We start from the raw sequence: 19,479 nt of genomic DNA, 5'->3' as shown, positions 1-19,479 counted from the left end.
ACACACACACACACACACAGACACACACACACACACTCTTGGCAGGTAACTGCTGAACTACTGCCTCCAACTGCCCACACCACCCACCCTTTGCTGCACAAGTAGAGCTGTCGGCGATCAACTATGCGCTGCGTTTTTATGGTGCAATTTGCGCTTTCCTCCCACTCTCTTTCCAACTCCCCACAGCAGCTCCAAGGGGGTGGGGGGGGGCAGGAGGGGGGTTGTGAGTGCATGTTTAGTGGTTGGAGGGTGGAGGTGGGACTGGGAGCTCCAAAGCTTAGTGAGTAGCAGAGTGAAGTTAGCCCCAGCTCCTCCAGTTCTGGGGGTGCTCTTGGCCCTCTGGCCGAGGTCAAGTGAAATATCACAGTCAGAGGGGAGAGCGGCTGAATAATTAGTCGGCAAACTCTGAGAATCTGCCAGAAAAAAAGGCAGAAAGAGAGAGATAACGAAAGAGAAAGAAAACATGACAGAAAAAAAAGAACACTAGAGAGAGAGAGAGAGAGAGAGAGAGAGAGAGAGAGAGAGAGAGAGAGAGAGGGCTGAGAAGCCCATGCTAAATTCTCCTCCTTAATCACATCCAATTCTGTGCAGTTCAAAGGACTGCAGCGCCTTTTCCAGAGGAAGGGAAGTTCACATCACATCACAGCGTCCAGACAGACCTGCTGCAGTCCACCCAGGAGGAGACTCCATGCCCCTTAATATACTTCATTCAGACGGACCGGGTTCAAACGCACACACACTGCTCAGACAAAAACTCTTTTTACAAGCTAATCCTTTTGAGATAAACGTGCCTCGTACAAAACGTTCTGTCCTCTACTTCACGATTGCGTAAGCAACACTCCCATTCAGTCATGACACCTTTGGACCTGTAGAATAAACCTAAAGCCTTTGTGCAAAAAGCTCATTTGTGGCCTTAATCGTGGCAAAAAGAAACTCCCACGCTGCTTTTCAAATCACACACTGTGAATAAGCCTCGCCATCATGGAAAGAATACGGCAGCTTTCATCAGTGAAAGGGATATTCTGAGCTATGACCTCCTCTCTCCTTTGCCTTACATTATTCTGAAAGATGCAAACCAAGGCCACGATCAGACCCTGGAAGGCAAAAAGGGAGAAAAATGATGTCCACACATACAATGGAAACATCCGGGTACGGCAGAATCATTTTTCTTGGTCCACACAAGGTCTGTTTGGGTCTCGCTTCATTTTTACCCCTCTCAAGAGACACTGACTGTTTCCAAAAACACACACATCTCCCAGATAGCAACTGCTGGCGGCATGTGCACTAAAAGGAGCAGTAAACTGTTTAAGCAGATTATACAGACTCATAAGTCTCCACTAAGATGCAGCGGGTGTTAAAGCAGCCTTAGCAGGCGAGGCGTGTTTTTTCTTTTTTCTTTTTTCACCCCTCCTTTCAAATCAAAATACAATTACCAGTGACAGATATCGTGTTGCAAGACTTCTAATTACTTTGTTATTATTACAGAAACTGAGACAAGTCCCTGATCCTATTAGAGGCCTGAAGAAAAAAAAACTGTTTTGGTGTAGGGGATCTGTTCATGAGGGGCTGACTTTTAGTGTGACTTTTTCATGTTGGAAACCGGCCCTCAAAAAAAGAAAGATCCTCGCCTCCGGGGTTATTCTGTCATTCCTTTTTAAGGAGGTGGATGCATCCTCTCTCTCTTGTGTGGTTAGACGGCTCCATCTTGTACTTGGAAGGAGAACAATGGCTTCACAATTCCGCTGATACCACTCACCCCTCCCTCCCTCCCTCCCTATTGTAGCTTCCTAGGCTCTCTCGATCCAAGGAAAACTATGCCAAGCCACTGCTGCTGTCTCATTGTAGTCCCAAATGTCAGGTGGATTCACAAACTCTGGCTCAGGCGACGTTGGACAACTACATGTATTCACAACAATGCAAGGCTCAGTAATCCAATCAGCAGTCAAAGACCGTTTCCCCGAAGCTGACCCCCCCCCCCCCCCAAAAGAAAAGGCTTAAAAAAAAACAAAGGGCAAAAAGCTGATGCAAAGTGATCCCTTGGATATACTAAATGGAAAGATGGTTAATCAGCTATATGGCCTCTGCCTTCTTAAGAGCAACGTCAAATGGTGGTGCCAGTGGGAGTTTTGCACTAAAAGCAGCTACCCTCTGCGCCGCACAAGGCTGAAAGCTCCAGAGAGGCTGAAGACTTTGGTCGCAGAATGCATTGAGCCCCCACATACCCTGATCCCCTGCAACAAACAATAGTCCAAGACCAAGTGAAAGACTAGCAAAGGCAAGAATATCAAACAAATGCTACAAACCAAGGCAAAATCAGCGTGGGTGGCAGTGTTAGCTGTTAGCTGTCAACAAAAGAGTGTTTAGAACAACCGATACAAGCTCTCTCCTTTCACAGTTCACTTTATATTCTCTAGAATACAAATGATTTTTTTTTTTAAGATCACCTGCTGGAGTATTCCTTGAAGAATGCACTTATGCTTCAAATGCATTATTTTTGTGCCACTCTTTCATCTTTATGTTATTAAGAGCTTTCAAAAAATGTAAAAAGTTCCGCTCAAAGAAACTTTCACTTCACTGAGGAAAAGGTCCGTCAAAATCTGCATAGCCATCTCAAAGGCTAAGAGGTTAACAAATAATTAGCCCATATTCATAAACCATGGAAAAGAAAAACAACTGCATTAATGACAGCAGATAAAAGTTAGCCAGTTGCAGGGTCAACAACATGACTAAAGTCCAAGAACATGGGACAAATGTAATGTTTCCTGCCATTGCACTTTGATTTAAATGTCTCAACTTTGAGTCTTCAAATGTCACTCTTTGGAAGAAGAGATGCCTTGCTTGTTGTTTGAATGTTTTTCGTAATAGGATGATAGGAATGTGCAGGATGTTTGCAGTCTCTCCATCCTGGGCATGAGGCCAGGTATCCATCAACATGAGCCGTGTCCTACAGATCCGTCTCATCTCGCCTGGCCCTGGACACCTCCCTGAATATGCAGATGTAGGCAGATGCAGGACTTTGATCCACAGGGGGCCATCACCTGCCCAGACAGAGGGCGTGGAATAGGACAGGGCTGTACAGTTCACATGATTTCTTGCCCTACACAGGGCACATATACGTTTGGTAAAAGACTTAACTGGTACTATTATTTATTTTGTTATAGATCACATTATTTATATAATAATAATAATAATAATAACTAGAAAATGCATTTCCTGAAGGAAATACCAGTGCATGAAATGCAAAGGTTAAGAAAGGAAGAAGAAAAGAAAGAAGAGTGAAAGAAGGAAAGAAGAAAGGAAAGAAGAGTGGAAGAAGGAAAGACAAAATGAAAGAAGAGTGAAAGAAGGAAAGAATAAAAGAAAGAAGAGTGAAGAAAGGAAAGAAGAGTGGAAGAAGGAAAGAAGAAAAGAAAGAAGAGTGAAATAATGAAAGAAGAAAGGAAAGAAGAGTGAAGGAAGGAAAGAAGAGTGGAAGAAGGAAATAAGAAAAGAAAGAAGAGTGAAAGAAGGAAAGAAGCAAGGAAAGAAGAGTGAAAGAAGAGTGTAAGAAGGAAAGAAGAGTGAAGAAAGGAAAGAAAAGTGGAAGAAGGAAAGAAGAGTGGATGAAGGAAAAAAGAAAGGCAAGAAGAGTTGAAGAAGGAAAGAAAAATGGAAGAAGAAAATAAGAAAGGAAAGAAGAGTGGAAGAAGGAAAGAAGAGTGAACAAGAGTGGCTCTGGATGAAGAGATAAAGAGAGAGTGAAAATATTGAAAAAAGGAGATAAAAATGGAGTGAAGAAGAGAGATTGAGTGTGAGAGAAAGTTGACTGAGAGAGAAAGATGGAGAGATGGAGCGAAAAAAAAATAGAGAATGGATGGTGTCTTAATGTTCCTAGTTACAGTTAAATTGAGAGGGACAGAGAGAGAAGAGGTTCCTTGGATTTGGCGCAGGTGTCAGTAAAGCACAGGTGCAAGCCAGTTTAAAGACCCTATTATGATGTCATAATGGCCCAATGTAAGTTTATATTCGTTTTTCTTTAATATCTTAAAAAGTATAAAGTTTAGAAAAGTGAAAAATACATAGCATAAGTGTCGTTTACAAGACCTACGCGACAACGTTTGAATGAAGTTTCTACGTTAAGCGGTTCGGGCTGAATTAATCACAGAAAAAGGTAACAAGAATAAGAAGAAGAAGAAGAAGAAGAAGCCTAGGAATAACAATACAGGGCACTCTCAACCACCTTCAGTGTCTAATGCGGAAGATAGCCTGTCTGCTCAGAGTGGCTTTAAAAGTTTAATAAACAAGTGCTCTTCAAGGAGCAGGGATAAGGTCAGACACAGAGAACACTGGGTTACATGGAAGAACACCTCATTCCCCAGAGTAGAGAACTTGTCTACTTTTACACATCGTGTGCCTGCGCCACATCTACCAAGACATTAAACAAATGCTCTATAGTACACTCTACTATATTATGCTATATTGAATACTCTAGTCCTTTTGGTGTTTTTTGACAGGGGTAAAATTAAGGAATACATTGGGGGTGGAGATTTCTGAGCACTACATTAAAACACAAATATCACATCTCCATGTATTTCTTATTATTTGCAAACTTCAGCAACACAAATGCTTTCACATTACAGGATTTACATTTCATTAAGCACCACTCTTGTGTTTGTCTCTACAAGGACCACAAACGTCTAAAAGCTGGGCGAGAAAAGCCTAACTGTTCAAGGAAAGCTCCCTGACTGTGTCACACACCTGAGGAGAGACAAACACCTACAATCCTCGGAGACACCAGGTGGCACAGCTGGGATTCAATCTGTCTTGCTAGTTAGAGGACGCAGCCCTAGCATTCATGGCGTAGGCTTCTACTTGGGAGCACCTTGCTGCTTACCGCAGCATATTGTTTATTTCCGTAATGAGACTCAACGTGCAGCCGTGACAGCGATATGACTAATTACGGCACATCTGGCTAACCGTGTCAAAAAAGATTAATGAGGTTAGGTCAAAGGTTACAGTAACGAGGACGACGGGAAAATGGGACCAAAGGCTAAACAAATAAATAGTGTCTCTGTGGACCGAATAAGACAACAATAGCGAATGGCATTAGTGTTTCTCTTTGGGAGAATGGGCCCGTATGCTCTTGGCCATTACTGTTCCACAATGCAGGACATATCCACACCGTATGCAGTATATGCCAGATACATTTTGATGTCTAAAGACTTCAGTTTATACAGTTATAAAATAAAGCATTTTATCACCTTAGAGGTGCCTTAATTTAAAGTGAATTCAATACATTTTTGTACTTATTTACCATCAGCTGTGAAACCAAACATTAACACATAACAAATAACCATAACCATCCTTCCCATAAGCCAATGCTGCTCCATCTCTGAATCACATCCGATACGTTTTCTTTTCATCTTCTCAACATAATCCCAGCAGCAGATCTGAGATTCTCTGGCACTAACATCGCCGTTTTAAAACGGGAAATAAATTATTCTCCAAAGCCTCCCTAATTGTCTCTCGGGCTCCCCGGGGTCCTGATAAGGAAGGGTCAATGAGACGCAGGGAATCCGCTGCTTCCACTCCCCGCTGTGAAGCGAGCTCCTACAGTGCTCATTTCCTTGTGTGTGTGTGTTTTCCTTTATTTAAGGCTCACTTCTTCTCTTCCTCCACTCCTCCTGCCTGACGACATTACACACTTTCGTGTTCCCTTTCTTTTTTCTCCGGCGGGCCAATGACAGGGTAGCGCCTGACGGTGGCTTATCTGGCCGCAGCACATTTGATTTCACTTTAACCAGGAGACTCCTTAGATTAAAACACTCTCCATCTGTGGTTATGGCTTGTATAATTGTGTTGTTGTTGTTTGTCTCTCTTTCTTTTTGTATCTCTCTCTCTTTCTTTTTGTGTCCCTCTCTCTTTCTTTTCTGTCTCTCTCTCTTTCTTTTCTGTCTCTCTCTTTTCTTTTCTGTCACTCTCTTTTCTTTTCTGTCTCTCTCTCTTTTTTTGTCTGTTTGTCTGTCTGTCTGTCTGTCTGTCTGTTTCCTCTCCTGCTTTCAGACTGATGAATATTTAATAAAGGTGAGAGTGGCCTTCCAGTTCAAAGTGATTTGTGTGTTTGCACTGTTCTGTCCCTGGCCAGGCGAGGCACAAAAGCCAATTTAATGAGCTAAGGGGAATGGGGGGGATGCTGAAAAACATGAGCATATTAATTAACACCTGTTCTTCTCTGAAAGGGTCTCTTACTCCAACAAAAATCTCTGCTCCTCGAACAGGAGGTGTGCAGGTAAATTATACTCAGCACTCAAATGGACAATTGGACATCACTGCGACACAAAGCAATAACGTGGTGTTAAAAACGTGGTGTTTGGACATGATTCATGACAGGCATAATGACATAGTGCACAGTGCTATTTTGTCAGACAAAGATGAGTACTGCATTGAAAATGTATGTGCTTATCAGTAGCATAGATCGACATCTATGCTGTTTGTAATTAGCTATGTTCTAGGTTAGGATTCAGAGCATATCTCTGTGTCTATGTCGTGCCACACACTACTTTCCCTGCAACTGTAAGAGTCTTAGAGAAAGTGACCCAGGGCAGACAGAAAAAAACATGCTTTCAGTTTGAATACCTGGTTAACGCGATGCCATTGCCATCGTCAAAGAATTCAAAAGAATTGTAAATACAACCTTTAAGAAAACATGCCTGACGGACGGCAATGATTTCCCCAAATGCTGTGATGTGCAAATCTTTAACATCCCATTGCTTGTCGGCACAGCAGCATCATTTCCATCATGTTCCCTTTTGAAAATATATTACGCCGTCAAATCTAGTATGGCTACATGGGGCTGCAATTTGCAAAGGCTGATAAAATTGATGGCATTGAAAATATCCATTTTTATCTCATCCTTTCCCGTGGCCACAGCAGAGAAAATGTAGTAGGGAGAGATGGCTTTGGACTGTATCACATGAAAAGCATTGATCTCGTCAGACCCAAAAGGATGTACCCAAAATCATCCGTGCCCAGCCTATATCCCATATCACAGCAGCACTATTTCCACCGGACCCCTCAACCAGGAGCGATAAAAAAAAGAGAGGGAGACGTGAGCAAAAAGACAGAAAAGGCCTCAGATGTACTTTGAAGCTCTGAAATTTCCTTTCCATTTTAGACGGGGAGATGAAAGCTGGGCCGGCACTGCCGTGAGAGCCCGGGAATTTTTGGTCTAATCTAACCCTGAGCTCAGCTCTCCAGGAGACGGGAGAGAAAGAGAGAGAAAGAAGGGGGGATAAGTTGAAATCTCACATCTACCAACACCGTCGCCCAACGACCACAGGTTGCAACTAACACAGGGGAATCCAAACAGCACACAATCACAGAGACAATCAAGGTCCTGCTTTTTGGAAGCACCCTGAGTGTCAGACAGCACCAGTTCATATCAGCCCTGATTAAAGAGGTATACCCTCACCAAAACACACACATCTGCATGCCCTTATTACCTTTATTTATTTAATAGCAAGGCACTCACAAGTGACATGATACCACCTGTGCTCAAGTAAATGTATTTCAATTCAAAATGACTGAAAAACGGGTTGGGAAATATGTAAATATTGTGCACGGCTGAGCTGAAGGGCAGAAAAGAAAGCGTGGGGGAATTCTTGAAGCCCTCTCCCCATGAATTCCCCAGGAAGATGTCAAGAGGATTTGAAGAAAGCAGATGAAAAATACAGGAGGTGCCAACTGCATTTGTGGAAACCGGAGCATCTTTTTTAATTCCCATAATCCAATATGGTTGACATTTATAAAAATCCCCTCTTACCGTGAGTAGAAGCACACAAGCTCTAAAGAGTACACTAGTGGGATTTTCTTCCACCAAGAACATTTCTCATATCCTCACAGGTGTCTGAAAAGGATGTTAACATGGCTACCAGTCTTTCTTTGGTTCGGATTATTCACAACTCCATACTGAACTCTCAACATTTGAAAATAAAAACTACATTCCTTGCCCAAATTTAATAACAGATTCAAATTAAATAGCAAACCCAATCAAGTGTATGGATTTGGAAGTAAGTTTGAGAAGTGCAGTTTTCAGCATTCCATCTTAAAAGTTTAGAACGAGAGAAATGATGTCTGCCCCTCTGATGGATGAACATGGTTAATAGTGTTGAATGGGGTATTTCCCATGTATTTCTTTGACAAAGACCATTGTTCATGCTACGATAGGCAGTGACTAGATAACATGATCACAAAAATTACTTTTGAGTCTGCACAGAGCGGCTTAGGATGTGTTTGCTGTTAAATGCGTTTGGCTTTTAGCAATTATCAGATGTGTATCTTTCTAGTTTATTTTAATGCTTTTAGCCCCATTGACCACAAAGAGGGAATGTAGTGTAGCACAGGATGTAATGCTGCAGTGGTACGTGGCCTGAAACGATGGGGGGAAAAAAAAACAGAGCTGCACTCTCAACTCACAGTTTTATAGAACATGGCTCAGCATTTACCCAGGTCCAAATTCAATTGCTTTTTAATCATTGGCGTGTGTCATCGTCTGTATTAAACAGGCTCTATAATCTCTGCTGATGGGCTTGTGAGAGCTTGTTTGCCTCGCTGGGTAGAACATACAGTAGATAATTAGTTCACCGAAACCAATGTTCTGTGTTGCTGATGTTCTCTTCGCTAAAGAGCAATGAAATTGACGTTTTGTTGCCACTTTGACGTGGGTTGTGAGATGACTGTTTTTGGTTCAGTGCCTAATAAAGGAATATGTTTGTTGCAGTGTTTTTTATGAATGTTTTCTCTTAGAATTATGCGCATATGTTACATTGAAGAAAAAAAACAGTCTTTTGACTTTAACCTATTGTAGGTAACATACATTGTGTGTTTCCATTTGGTACTATGGATGCTATCTATGTGTATTCCCAAAGATGGATATGACTAAGATTCCTACAATTCAGCCTTTTAGATGTTTAAATGCAATGATTTGTATTTATTACGCTCTGTATAATACCATTTCATCGTTCATCACCTAAAGTAGTGCACTGGGAGGGATTTATGCGGATTGGTCCAAAATAGCTGTCTTTAAAGTTCAGTACCTCTATGGATAGCAGATAGACCTTTCTTAACTTAGAAATGTATCTGAAATTGTATTTAACTTGATCTAATCCTATTACATTTGACACAGACAGTGACTGTTGGGGATTACTCTTTTAGTTTTTTCAAAATCATTAATTTTCTAAATAATGGATTTGGTATCTTGGGCATATAGGGGGCAAAGAGTGCAGCACCTGTGGGGGCGAGATATGCACATGTCAAACTGATTAGCTGAACTAATGGGGTAGCCCAAGATTGAGATGAGAGAAGAGTCAGTGCAGCTGCGGGGAGCTGAGGAGCCGTATGGTATGGGGAATGGATTGGACTGTATTGGATTTCTTTCTTTGCTTTCAATCTTTCCCTCTTCATCTGTTTATTTTTTCTCACAACTTTTAATTTCTCTTTCATTCTTTCTTTCATTCTTTACTTCGTCCGTCTGTCAGTCTGTCAGTCCTTCCATCCGTCTGTCTATGTACAACCATAAGGCACTAAACTACACAACTAAAACATAAACACCATAAGCACTAAACTGGAAAACCCAAACTCCGGCTCCGTGGGGATCAGCTCCAGACTTCAGCGGTGATCAGCGGAATTAGCTCTGCAAAGCGCCAGCCACCAGTTTGCGGTTCATTTTCCCAGTCACAGAAGTGCTGACTCTAATGGCTCCCTTTTACACACATCAGTGCACAGTGCCTGAGGCCTGTGTGACAGCGCATTACACAGATAGGAATTGATTTGCATTTAACGCGTGTTCATTAGGATGATTGTGTTGTGTCTAATAACTAATAAGCAGAAAAGTCAGTTCGGGTCAGTGATCAGCAACCATGCACAGTCGTATTATCTGGCACATGTGGTGCTGATAGACTGTAGACTTAATTGTTCATAGACTTTAATTAATTTAATTGAGTTTTCCCGCTCTGTTTCCTGTTGTTCTGAAGCGAAATCATGTGGGGGTTACTCAAGGCCCCAGCCTCGTTTGCACCTTCGAAAAGTTTGAGTAAACATTCAATGTATTTCTACAGCGCCAAAACAAAAACAATAACATTGTCGCAAGGTGCTTTACAGAGCCCAGGGCCTGGACCCCTTGGAGCAAGCACACTGGTGACAGAGACAAGAAAAAACTCCATGTTAACAGGGAGAAACCTTACATAAGCATAATATAACTCACTTGATTCACATTTAGGTGTTTAATGTGTTGGACATTGCCTTGTCTGCTACGTATGGACAGTATCTTTTTTTTATACCTCCCTGACATTTCACCAGGGTATATGACAGAATTTGGGTAAAAACTAAAAACGTAAACGCTGAGCTGCTGGTGGTACAAGTCATGGTTACATGTATGACATTGTGTAACCAACAAGATGTGTTAAATATGCAGTTAGCTTACCTAGATACGTCTTGCTAGGTTTAAATCCGATAGATAAGAAATGTCATACATTCATCACACCTTGCTGGAGGACCCGATGACACTGCCACCACCGAAACCGACACATCAGCTGGGCTGAGCAGGTGACGATGTGTGGGAGGGGGTGACAGTCTGGCAGTTCAATAAAATTGTGTGGCTACTTTTGTATTTGGAAGAAGTCATCTCAAGATAAAGTTATATGTGACAACTTTTTGATGATTCCATGTCTAGTCATATTCAATTGATAAGCTAGCAGACCTATTGAGCAGAAATTACCTAATTTGAGCAAAACTGCATTAATCATTACGTGCTGTAAAATCCGGAATCAATTGCTAGGGAAACGCAGAGACAACTCCTTGCTGAAGAGATCAAAGGATCACCCTTCGTATATTTCATAGAGTAAAAACAACACTACTCCACTTCCTCGTTGTTGCAGAGCACACACTGTAAATCACTCTCGAGGGTGTATGGGAAACGTAGTTCACCAATGAATGAATGTAAATGTGAATATCAACACATAAGAACATTGTCTAGATTGCAGTTATAAGCCAGTTATTTAGTTTCTATCTCCAAATAATTCAGCTGTTGGCTAAGCTTGGCTGAACTTTATAAAACTTGTGAAGAAAAGCCACCAGGGGGCAAGACATGCCTACAGGTCTGTTGACCACTCTGAGGCTTCACCAAGCTCATATCCATATCCACCCACACACCTTCAGGACAGTCTCCCATTTATTTACATCACATAGGAATAGAGAGAGGGGTTTTGTTTGTGTTACACTGCCATGAGCAAAAATCTCTGTTCTCCTCTCTGCACCGTAGGAGAAGTCGGAAGTCCTTCTGCCTCCTAAGCCAAACGCTTCACAGCCATGAGGGGCAAATCAGACCCATTCTCATTCCGAGTGTTGTGTTCTGTGCGATGACAGCTTCTTCATTTTACTGGAGTCGCCCTGCAGATATTCCTGGCATCTCATAAATCACTGAATCTATGGATCCAATTTTGGGCTTAACCCATGCATCTTGAGACGCTTCTCAGAGGCATCAGGCGCCTCTTGGTTGGTGAGCAAAAGCGAAAGTCAATAAAAAAGCAATCCAGGTTTGTGAAATCATTTTGTGACCTCAAGAAAGTTGGTCACCACAAACGTCGTGGCAGCAGGTATCTCTCTGCTGCAGAGTTTGGGCTGAGAACAGCATTCACAGGTCTGACGAGGTGGGGAGGCATCATCCACCATGAAAAAAGCATGTTAAAAGTGTTAATATGGCATGACAAGACAAAAACCCATTTGTTGGGGGGAAAAATGGCAATATCAGTAGAAAAATGGAATCGCCTTCATGGCGAATCCATGGCGCTTTATTGTACAAAACAGAGTCGAAAATACAACTCGACCATAAATAAAAAATCAAATTCATCTCTATCTGTATCCATCCTAAGCTGTGAAGTGCAGTGCAAACAAATCAATGTGACCCTACCCCAGTGAGTCAGCCATCTTTATTTGTCCACCACAATATACCGTCGCTAGTTATCCAGAACCGTTATTAGGGCCGCAGCGCACCTCCACAGAGACTGTAAGTCATCCCATTAACATGAATGACAAATTGACCCTGATTCCCACCGCTTGCTCGTTCTGTAGGGAATTGGGAAATATTGACATTTCAGAAAAAGTAACAGGTTCAGAAAGATTGAAAACAATCAGGGTAACAAACAGGGGGCATCAATCATCATCAAGGTTTGATTGCGCACACCGCAATATGAGAGGTGTCAGGAGAGCTCAGGCTAATTACAGGCTGCCTCAATCAAAAGGTAGCAAATGCCAAGTAAACAAAGAAGGATGATTGCAGCAAAACCACGTTCATGTTCTTGCTTTAATAACCCCTTCGAAAAAGAAAAAAAAAGGAAAAAGCCATGCAAGCAAATTGGGTTGATATACATCGCATGCGCATTACCCCCTCAACTCTCTCTCATGCTCTCCTTTTTCCCTGATGTTTCAATTACATCGTCGTGATGAAGTGCCATCGTTAGCGAACTTGAAAGCCAGGGCTCATTGTCTTGGAAACTGCTCTTGAAATCCCAGGACTGCCAGCTTCAATTTGGCTTTGTGGATTGTCACTCAAACGAGAAGGGGGAAGAGGGGGTCCCGAGGGGCCCCGCCTAATGAGCGATGATCACAATTAAAGACACAATCAGTGGGGCCGCTGCAGTGTAACTAAGAGAAACTGGAAAGAAAAGAACGTGAAAAAAAGAAAAGAAATGCCATCTGACTATAATGCTAAGTAAGAGCGTGTCTCATCTTAATGTGATCCTTTTTTAGAGATAAGATAGCGGGTTCGATCAATATGGATTAGCAAAAAAGGTCAGAACATCCTAAACTCCATTTGAATTTGTTTCAAAGTGTCTTGCTTAATCAATCCATCATGTTGTTCAAGGACTGGGTGATAAGTAAGACTTCATTTTTACAGAATCTGACAGAGAGAGAGATGTTGTGAGAGAGCTAGAGAGAGACGGGGGGAGAGAGAGAGCGAGAGAGAGAGAGAGAGAGCGAGAGGGAGAGGGAGAGAGAGAGAGAGAGAGAGAGCGAGAGGGAGTAAGGGGGTCTGTGCAAGAGTGTCAGCATTTGATGCCTGGCGAGAGCACAGACCACACACCTCAGTTCAAACAGAAATCTCGGCAACCACGTGTGTGATGGTGGGTCAGGGACAGAGCAGTTAATATTTGATGGGCTTTCTCTGTGTGATGGTACATTGACTCGGTCTGTCAGTGGTTTGGAAAAACAGACACACACAGTTTGAGTGGGGGAGGTTAGGATGCCCCATTCGTTCCCCAGCAGAGGCAACCACAAGGGGTCATGTGAAGGGTAACATCAGGAAGGGCAAAGTTCACAAAGAAGAGAAATAACAAACACAAAACTGTCTGCACTTGCTACAGAGTGCGTACGTTATAAAAACCGAGTAGCGAGAATGAGATAGCAGAGAGGGGCCAAACATTGGATTTTGTATGGGGAATTATTACTGTTGATCACACAGATAACTTCAAGGCCTTGTAGAACTTTCATCTTTGTGTCTTGCAGTGAATGTAACAGGTGCCTTGTCAAATCATCAAAGCTGACAAATCAATCTGCATTTTTTGAAGCAGAATTTTTTTAGGGAGATCTTTAAAACAGGTTTGTTAATGCTTTACTGACACTAAGATGGCTCCATTGGGCTCAATCTGTTTGACAGAATGTGCAATCAAATCTTCAAGTACCGATATATAAGAAAGTTACTGTACTAATCCATGCTGAAGTGTTACTTCAGACTAGCTTGTCTTGCACTTGTTCACCTTAGTTCAGTGTCCTCAACCTGGCAACATGTGTAAAGCTTTGAGTCTGGGGAGGAGGGGGAGGGGGGAGACAACACTCTCCAACATTTTGAAATTTGGAATGCAGTACCAATTTTAAACACTTGGTGTCCTGTCTACATATTGCTCCTTGAAGACAAACTAGAGTATATACGGAATTATACATCAGCAGATACGCAGACACCAGACACACACAGAGACTAATTAAGAACCCCTCACTGCAGGAGAGTATGGGGGGCTAGCAAGGGAGACACTTCTCTGAACAGCAGAGAGATGATAAAGATCAGAACCAATGGAAGGGAGGAAGAACATGAATGGTCCACCTCTCACCATCCACCAGCTTCTCACTTACAATTACACAACAAAGAGATTTCAAGGAGCTTTGGCATTTCATTAATTATCGCCTCGTCCTGATTAATTGCATCATGGAGGAGACGCTGAAAAGCACTTCAGGGCCAAAACTAGATGATGATTGTCCCCTCATGTCTAAGACGAGGCAGACACTGGTGAGGAAGAATCTGCATACAAAATTCCACACCAGTTAGTCTCTGGCATGATTTGGAGGTCTTCACCATGTGTGTGTGATGGAAATGAAAAGTAAATGCTGTCAGACTATAGAAGTTATTAAAAGAGCTGTGATGTGATTCATACATGCAGCTCAACCTGCTCATTAACACAATCTGCTCATTAACACAATCATGCCACAGATCACTGAATCTTCCCTAAAGATTACAAGCTGAGGAAGAAGATGCAAAATGATTGGTAGACAAGTGCATACAGATACACATGTACACATGTACACACACACACACACACACACACACACACACACACACACACACACACACACACACACACACACACACACAAAGCACATGTACACATGTTCTTCTTGGAGCATTTAACTGATTTGCATAAATAAGGATCTAAGCTTCTTAACTGGAAGCATGTGATGTTATGATGTTTACCATAAATAACTAGAAGTGCCCCAGTCAAAGTTGCCTTTTCATCATCAACAAATCTGCTTGTGTGAACCCTACTACTGCTTTGCACACTAAGCTTTAAGACCCTGGTGTGATAGAATACATACGCAAGCGCAATCCAACAAAAGCCCTTCATGCCCAAGGTCTCAGAATCCTTCTGAGTCCGAAGATTTAAGGAGCAGTCGGGGATGGTGCCCTTCCCTCTGCCCCCACCACCCCCACCGTATAAGCAGTAATCCACCACAGGTAACCTATCTGATCAGAGCCAATTGTTCCCCAAGTGCGTGCCTCATCTAAAGCGGGGCTGCAGAGCTGTTCAGGCTCATTGAACATCAATGGCTTTCTTTGTGATCCCCAGCTGATAGCGGTTGAGCTGGGAGCGGATTTGGCCCTGTTCTGGCGTCTGGCCTGGTGAATCTGTGCCAGATCAGGGCCGCATCTGTTTCGGAGTCAGTCAGTTTACTCTAGCTGCTCCTTCCACCCCTCCCCTCCTCTGCCCAACCTCACCCTACATCCTATCACTGCACATCATGGCCAGAACAAAGGGACCGAATTGAGCTTGACTGTCAGACTAAGATGGGAAAAAAAAAAAAACGAGACGATAAAACCTTAAACTGAATTAATCAAATGTGGCGTATATAGCTCAAGGACAAGGCTGACGGCGCCTGCTTGCGTGGTGGAGATCAGTCTCGCTATTTGCCTGGCAAAGCCCTTTCTGACACGTCCCTGTCCCCTCCTGTAACAGTAAGGGAACCAATGCAGCAGCAGCAGCAGCCCATCCCCACCACCCTTAAAACTGTCACTGTTTCAAAAGGAACTGTTTGTTTGTGCATTGAGACACTTTAATCCAAACCCAGGTTCCATTTTTTGCACCATGATTTATCTTTCCTACACGTTTGAAGGAAAGCAATCAATACCAAACCACACCTAACCCCCCATAGCCTCCTGCTCAAAGGATTAAACTCCAAAGGTGCGAGCTCCTTTTGCATTGGTTTTGCCTAGGTGCATACTTCTTTGAAATGTATCAAATACATTTGAAATGTAATAACTATAGGGTTGAAACACAGCTGCCCTACTCTCATCTCTTTGAGGGGAGAGTTTGCCAGAGGAAGCAGTGGGCGTCCTGCTTTCTGCTTCTCTGTGATAACAAGGGTCGTTGGTTATGGAACTAGATTGCCTGTCAATTTCACACCTTTCACTCTGCCTGATTGCCGTATTTCTGACAATCCTTACAGAAACACCGTAGCAAAAATCTCATTATCAACACCCTATTGTATCAAAGGGGGTAGTGGGTGATGGACACGACATCATTCCACGTTGAGGAGGTCTCATCTGCTTTAGTCGTTGAGGCAATTTGTCAGTGAGATTCGTCTTTGAGCTTCTCTATCAAAACCCTGTTTGGTTTCCTCCTTGTGTCTATTTGCTTTGATCCAATGGCCTGGAGAACCAGGTTGCCAATGAGGCGCCTTGCATTTAAATGCCCCTAATATATCCAATTTCTTTTATCGTAGTGCGACCGGGCACCCATGCCCTTACGACAAGTGGGAGCCATATGCCCGCAACATTTGCTGGGATAAATCCCAATAAAGAATGAATGGATCACAGATCAAGTCATCAAGCTGTTCCCTTTTAATCTTAATAGTGCCAAGCTTAAAATATTTCCGTACATGCCAGCATGTCGCTATATCCAAAAGCGCTACTGGCAAGCGCCATGGCTGATGTATTAGAGAGAGGGCACTGGCATGCCATTCCATGTCCCCTCACCCCTCTGGCAGTCCTTGCGGAAAATGGCACTGGACGGGCAAATTCGCAGAAAGAGAGAAATTTCATGCCGCGCTGTTAACAACACCCACCATCTCAAGGATTTCCCACTGTATTAAGCCAGACCCCCCCCCCCCAAACCCGACACCCCCCGAAGAGTCAGCAAACCTACATCAAAGTGCAACACACTGAACCCGACATTACACTGCAGAATTTCAAATGCGAATTACAAGGCCACTTAAGGGGATTTTGTGTTAGTGTGCATAAACAGATGCTCCTGATTTGTGCTAATAGGCAAACAAGTCAACAGCACAGCTGCTCCCGGGGACAAAGCTGCAGCTCTTCAAACTTCTCAGAGTGAAAAAACAATGAAAAAAAAAACTCAAGAAGCTGGGGAACACTTTTATGTGCTAAAAAGAAATAGCAAAGACATTCACTGAAGTCTCTACAATTAGACAACAACAGCGGAACTTCAAAAAAAACTATTAAACCTAGTTCAGACAGAAATGTCATCACTGCCGAAGAGGTCAGGAAAACATAACCTAAAAATGTCCAAAAGAACATAAGGATTTTAGTAGGATTGAGCAGGAAATCTCTAGAAAGATTTTTGCTCCAATATCTTGTTAGTACAACAAAGGACAAACTCAATACATACCAATTTTGGTAGGGTTGTGCTACAGAAGACTCTGGTTACTTTCATTTGTAAACATTTAGACAAACCTGTCCAAGAGCTGTCTTTTTAGACTTTTTGTCAGCTATCAACACACTACAAGCTGACATTTTGGGGTCTTAAAATGGTGCAGTGGGAACTGAATGCCTCTTTGATCCATTGCCATGCCTCCTTTTTTCACTTACAGTCTGTGAAATGGACCTAGGCGGTTACCCCACATTTTGGGATGTGTCGACTGGAGTTAGTGGAGAAGTCAGGAAGAACGCTGCAGGAAATGGTGTCTTCTTATAAAAAAATATATTCTTATTTATTTTACTTGGGGATTCTTTTCTATTGACCCCAAACATGTATACAAAATCAACAAACATAAATTAAAAACACAAACAGTACTTACAAGAGCTAGGCAATCTAGGCACAATCTAGGCACATTTCACTAGGCACAAAACTCGGCACAAAACTAGGCCAACAGTGTTCACGCATCTAAACACAGGGTTCACTTATCCTCGCATCAGGAAAGTGCTCCAGCTCCTTCTCTTTCTTTTGCCTCTCAAGCTTTCTCTTTTCCCATACTCTTCATAGAATGATGCACCTCTTAAATGGGTCTCTCACTAGGCTAAATTGGTCCATTTAGGTCCACTTGTACCCAACCACTGTCGTGGGGAGCCCGGACCCAACCATTGAGGTGGGGGAGTCTAACCCACATAAGTCCCGTAACTCCAATCCAGTGAGTCACAGTGAGAAGGGGGGAATGCACCTTATCACACAGTCCAAATTGTAAAGGTGAACAAAATCCTTTATTCTGCCATCCCAACCAATGTCGGGGCACCCGAGAGCTGCGAGAGTTCAGTGTTTTACTTCCTATACTAATGTTTTTCATTCATTCACTAAATCAATACATTATGAAGTATTATGATGATACAATATCTCTGTTAAGTAACTCAGGCGACCCCGAGCTGCACTAACATGGCGCACTAACATGGCGTGAAGTGGTTGAGTGGAGTGATTATAACGCTGAATGATTATTAACAAGAAAACAGAGGAGATTGCATTTGGTTTACTATCTGACTCTAGTAAAGTTCCAACTGATATCCACTCTGAAAAAATCAAGCAATTGATTTTCTCTGCCGCTTTAGGTCTATTGGAGGTGAGTAGACAAATTCTTCTTCAAAACTGTCCCAGCAAAAAAAAATCTTTTCAAATATTGCAGGCCAATCCCTTGAAAAATTCTTTGAATTAGATGTTCAGTCCCGAACAGTGAATAGTGTTACCATGACACTGGAGATACAGGGTATCATGATTTAATAAGGTCTCACTAGCGCTCTTTTTTGTGCAGCAGTCAATCATAGAATTAAATATGGCATTTAAGCCCAGATCAAATGTATGTTGGGACTTGAATAGGTCTTTAGTTAATTGTAAATGTTAAGGTAAATATATGTATCTTTGTTTCTTGTTAAGATTTGTATTGCTGCAAATGCTGTGACGCAGGAAGATTCCAGACTTGTCTGAAAATAAAATATCATCATCATCAAAGAGTACAGTCTCATAGGGACGGCCTCTTACCTGTCACCTGTACGCCGATGCGGAAGTACACATCTGCAGTGCTCAGGTATCGCTCCACCAGGATGTAGTACCAATGCTCCCAGGAGGGCACCGTTGTCTCCAGCTCACAGGGGCTCCACTCACGGCAGTCCAGGGCACTGGAGTTGTGCACCGGAGGGGCCCTTGATCGGATCTTCAGGACCACTGGGCAACTCTCAGCACTCCGATTGCGGGTGTTACAGTCCAACAACTGCACCTTCACCCTGGATATATAGTTGGGTATGAACACTCTACAAAACGCATAGAAGAAAAGACAAGGAAAGACATGAAAACATTAATCACTTATATACTCAGGTCATGCTTTAGTTCAGGATGCCTTTATTACAGTGTAATTACACTATTTATTATATCATAGTGGAGTAACACGTTGAGTAATAAGCAACTTCAAATGTATACTTTGTAGTTGGGTGCAGTGACAGTACAGTGACAATATTGTGATGTATACTCATTATTCTAATCACTGTAATTCACTGTGGTATAAAGTGTTAGTCAAGTCCTTAAGAATTGAGAAGCATGAACTGCACCAAGAGCAGACTTCAGCACAGGTTGGTGATCCAATGGTGCCCAACTGAGACTCCAACTGTGCACTTCTGCTTCTATTTAGCTGATGCCTTAAAAACAGCATTACTGACTGGGTTGGTTGAGATGTTTGGTGTCC

The 19,479-nt window shown here is 42.6% G+C and overlaps 1 protein-coding gene across 1 annotated transcript in view; it reads right to left on the bottom strand.

Annotated features, from left to right (window-relative positions):
* Positions 1-19,479, bottom strand: part of tmem8b (transmembrane protein 8B) — a gene marked incomplete at both ends in the record, with an annotated part of 60,046 nt that overhangs the window by 35,039 nt on the left and 5,528 nt on the right. The window contains one exon of the mRNA XM_080853139.1: positions 18,783-19,051. Within this exon, the coding sequence (XP_080709265.1) occupies positions 18,783-19,051 (269 nt within the window). The remainder of the gene's footprint in view (positions 1-18,782; positions 19,052-19,479) is intronic.

Source organism: Sprattus sprattus (genome assembly GCF_963457725.1).
Source record: "Sprattus sprattus genome assembly, chromosome: 15".
Classification (NCBI taxonomy): Eukaryota; Metazoa; Chordata; class Actinopteri; order Clupeiformes; family Clupeidae; genus Sprattus; species Sprattus sprattus.
This window is presented reverse-complemented; position numbering and strand designations above follow the sequence as displayed.